Consider the following 4,641-nt stretch of genomic DNA (forward strand, 5'->3'; position numbering starts at 1 on the left):
CCCTGAAGTTAATAACCATGTAAGCCTCCAGTGGCCATCATATAAGCAACCACAGGGTTCGAACCTGAAATCACAGAGAAAGCAAACCTCTTGGTCCCAAGTTCTTACCACTGGCACCACCCCCACAACGTATTGTTACTTGAGAGAGATAATGGTACTGCATATTTTATCTATAATCAATATTCAATTTTATCATTTCCCTTCAAATCAAAGAGCTGTCTTTTTCTTTTTGACTAATGGTGATTTTTGTATGAAAAGTATATAAATTTTGTATTTTATTTCTCTTCTTTTGGTGTGTATGGGAAAAGAAATCCAAAAGGACAACAAGAAAGACAATGGAGACAACTTTTGAAATTTCTTAACTGCGATATTTGCCTTTCGTATCAGGAAAGTTGCTATCCCATCCTCTCAAATTTAAGTTAAAAGGTGTTATAAAGCACCTCTCTAAAGGTTAAGGAAATATCAATTAAATACTTAGTTTGTCTGTTTTCTTTTTTTCAACTCAACTCAAAGGAACTGCTCATCTTTCTCTCCTTTATTTTGGTTCAACTCACCTCTCCAATTTGTTTCATGAACTTCTCTAGTCAAAAGGGAAAAAAAATGACAATACATTCATGTCGATGCATGCATAAATTAACAGTATAACAGCAACACAGAGAAATGTAGATAGATTAAATAACGAAAAAGGTTGTAAATATATACTCGGAACCTTCAGCATCAATTCAATATTTATATAACCATGAAAATCGTACTTAATTATTGTCCCATACAAATTTTACTGTCAAAAGAAAAGAAGAAGAAGAAGAAGAAAGCAAATTAAGAAGCCATCAAGAAAAGGGAGTTGAGCAGACATGATCATCGAGAAAATAACAGAGAAAGAAAATCTATTAATTAACATAGTTTATCAGAGTTAGAACTCTAAACTACATAGTTTAAAACAAAGATAGCAGAAAGTTAACAAGCAGTACAGTTTTATTTTCTGCTCATAATCAAGACCAATTACAGAACAAAACCTCCCAAATCTCCATGAAAACCTCAACAATAATCCTATGATGATGATAAGAGTTCAAAGACAAGAAACACTGCAGAAGCTGTTCAAGATCCTTAGCTGCAAATATCTGCTTTTCAACAATCATCTCAACCATTGATGTTCTAAAATCATTATAAGGATCACTGGAACTCTTCACCACTGCAAAGCTGTCCTTAACTTTGCCATCTAATGGCAAAACACCCACATGAGAACTCTTCACTTTGGCCCTTCTCCTCCGAGAAGTGAACTTTTTTCCGCGAGAAGGGTGGCTAAGAGATCCTGATGAATCCGAAGAAAGACTTCTTGAAGAGAAAAGAGTGTCCGACTCATCCCCTCTGTTGTCCTCATCTTCGCTGCTAAACCAATAATAGCTACCTCCAAAATATGTACTATCCTGTGAAGATGATCTGAACAAACTCGTCTGTTCTTTCTTGCCAATGATATTCTTCTTTTTGCTTCTGCTTTTAACTGAACGACAACTCTTCTTTTTCTCTTTGAAACTCACGTCTTTGTAGAATGGATTCAAAGGAAAAATGGGGTAAGCAGGAGGGCAAGAACTGTGTCCACCAGTATTGGCAGTTATAAGAGGAGGATAACGGTGTGATAATTTTTTCCTGGAGATGATAGAGTGATTGAGGACTTGGTTTGTTGCTTCAGGGCATTTGTGTCTGCAAATAGAAGGGAAAGGTCGAACCTTGGGCTGCAAAGGCTCGATCATGTGGAAATTCTTATGGGTTTGAGGCACAAACACAGCATTTTCAATCACGTCCGATAAGTTTCGGGTCCGGCATGAGCCACGAAACATGCGAGAGATTCGCGTCTTAAATCGGTTTTCCATGGGAGAAAGAGAGATATTTCAGAAGAAGGGGAGAGAGCAGAGAGAGAGAGAGAGGTTTGAAGGAAGAGAAGAGGCGGTGTAAGGATGGCTGATATATAAACACATGAGAAACCGAAAGTGGGAGTGTTTTTTTTTTTTTTAAATAATAATAATAATTAAGGTTAAAGCGTACCCATGAATCATAAAACTTTTTTGCTGTTTTTCGTCGTCTTCTTTGTTTGGACTTGGAAAAAGTTGGATTGAGGAGGCCACCTCAAGAGTCAATTATTATTTAATTATTGATATATGATTAATAAATTATTAGCTTGTTGCTCATTTATAATTATTATCATATCTATAGTAATTATAAGTACTTTATTTTGAATTGAACTCCCTTTGCCATGTTTAAAAACCACTCTCCTCCAGCAGAATTTTAGCCCTCCTCCCGCAGAATTTTTGTTTTTTTAGAGGGATATTACCGAACCAATTTAATTAGGTGTTATATAGTCTAGATTAAATTCTTTCTTTTATTTGGATAATTTTCAAGTCATCGAGAAGAATAAGTTCATTATTAACATATGATCTGATTTTATTCACTGATTTTATTCAAAGAGATAAGTTTATAAGGTAAAATTCTAAAGCAAATGGTTCTGATTAGGTAATTGTGTTGAGCTACGAGAATAGCTTTACAAGAACATTTATATATAGAATGGCAAGACCTATAATTGCTTGATCATACCTATAGAATGGTGAGACAAAGTTATGCTGATAAAGACATGAATTGCATGCTCAAATCCTAGTGAGAGGCTCTACAAGCCAAGTTTTAAGTTTTATGAAGGTTAGTTAGTTGTAACTAGAAGGTATTGTTTCACCTAGTTTTATTATTTTTTCTCTTTATTTTTTTATTTTCTAGTTTGTTTGGGATTTTTATTATTTTTTCTTTTAATTTTGGGTTTTCTAATTTATTTAGATCATTTTTTTTAATTTATTTAAGGAGTTATAAAAACTCTTAATTAAAAAGCAGGCTAGTTGAAGAGAAAATATTAAGCAATAAGTTTTTAAATTAGAGATTTTTTGCTCAATAGAATTTTGTATCACTTACAATTATTGTCTTTCTTGTGTTGCTTTTATTTATGTTAACATTTTATTTTTATTTAATTTTTCAATTCTTAATAATAAAATGAAAACTAGCACGTAAGAATTTTTATTCGAGAATACTGTATCTTTTAAGAAAGATAATATAATTTTATTAATATTAAAAATTAAATTATTAGTTGTACATCACTTAAATGAAAAACATGTGAAAATTAAAATTTAATTAAAAAAAAAGTGAAAATAACCCCCACATATCGATACTAGACAAATTAATGTTCATGTTAATTTGAAAGAAGTGAAATAACCCCCACACCTCCCCCACTCCCTTATTTCCTGTTTTGTTTTTTTAACAAGGATTAAGATGTTTACATATAATGCTTTTGCATATTAAGATAAGTTTATCTTCAATTTTATACTATGATAATGTCAAAAACAAATACATTTACCACTTTAATGAAATATTTACTAATTAACAAAACTGATTTAAGCTAAATCCACTTGAACAAAAAAACACCTTAAGAATAAATAAGATATATTTTATGAAATAAAAATTATCTCCATTTAATAAAAGGTTTCGAACACACAATATTAGAGATATTATTATCTATTGATCGAGACATGTATAAAATATAATAATTAAATATTTTTTTCAAAATTAAATATAGTTTTTTTCTGGACCCGTTTTGCTAGTTGAGCAATTATTTATATTCTAGCTTTTTTGGAATGGATATTTTCTTTTTTTGGTGTTGAAACGCATAGTCACAACAAATGGTTTGAATTGGAGATATCCTACTCTAGCTAGGATTAGGAAATCCAGATAGACGGGTAGGAACAGCCTGATTTTGCAGACTTTTTCCATGTTAGGTTTATTCAGGGAATGCCAACCCACCCATTACCATTTATATGTAAAGGCAGGGGGACCAAGAAAACATGGGAGCACTTTTGCAGGATTCATTTGGTATTTGAAATTCAAATAGCATAAAGCTTGTGCTGAATCTTGAATATTTTACAAACCTTTTTCTTTCAAATTGTCTGTCCAGATTATTATTTTTAAACTGATGTTTATTTTTTCTTAGGGATAATTTAAGAAAAAATAGACACGGGTCCGAGTTTAAGAAAAAATAGAGAAAGGACTTGACCTGGTCAAAAACCCAGGTCAACCTGGGATAAACACGGGTCAATAACCCATTGATTTTTTTAAAAAAAAAACAATTAGTCAAAACATAGTTGCGTTTATTATTTTAGAAAAAATATATGGGTATGTCGAGTTGTCCTACTTGACTCGTGACCTGAACCTTGCCTCAGGTTGATTTTCAAATTAGGTTTTAAAAATATTATAATAATCATTTTTATTTATATATTGACTCAAGTCAATCCATGTAGACCATCTAGACCCATTACTTGGATCTTGCCCTGATCAACCCCTGAGTCGAATTTTAAAACTATAATAATAAATACTTTTATTTTTACACTAAATCAGGTCAACCCGACCCCATGACTTGGGCCTTGACTGGTGACTCAAGTTTTGCCCTACATTAACCCCAAGTTGAGTTTTAAAACTATGATAATAACTATTTTTATCTTTATATATTTTAGTTGGATAATTTTAGAATTAAGAGTTTTTTACAATGATATTTTAGAAATAAAAAATAATAAATATTATCTATGGATACATATTCCCTCTATCTCCTATTTTAGA

General features: G+C 31.6%; 1 protein-coding gene across 1 annotated transcript; it reads right to left on the reverse strand.

Moving 5' to 3' along the window:
• Positions 1-858: 858 nt before the first annotated feature.
• On the reverse strand, positions 859-1,933 carry LOC133674877 (transcription repressor OFP8-like). The gene has a single exon (XM_062096166.1). It carries the CDS (start codon positions 1,866-1,868, stop codon positions 990-992), a length of 879 nt encoding a protein of 292 aa, XP_061952150.1. The 5' UTR covers positions 1,869-1,933; the 3' UTR covers positions 859-989.
• Between the last annotated feature and the right edge of the window lie 2,708 nt (positions 1,934-4,641).

Source organism: Populus nigra, chromosome 15 (genome assembly GCF_951802175.1).
Source record: "Populus nigra chromosome 15, ddPopNigr1.1, whole genome shotgun sequence".
NCBI classification, from domain to species: Eukaryota; Viridiplantae; Streptophyta; class Magnoliopsida; order Malpighiales; family Salicaceae; genus Populus; species Populus nigra.

Excerpts from the sequence above, each read along its gene's own strand:
- LOC133674877 (XM_062096166.1), bottom strand. The coding sequence starts at position 1,868 with ATGGAAAACCGATTTAAGACGCGAATCTCTCGCATGTTTCGTGGCTCA.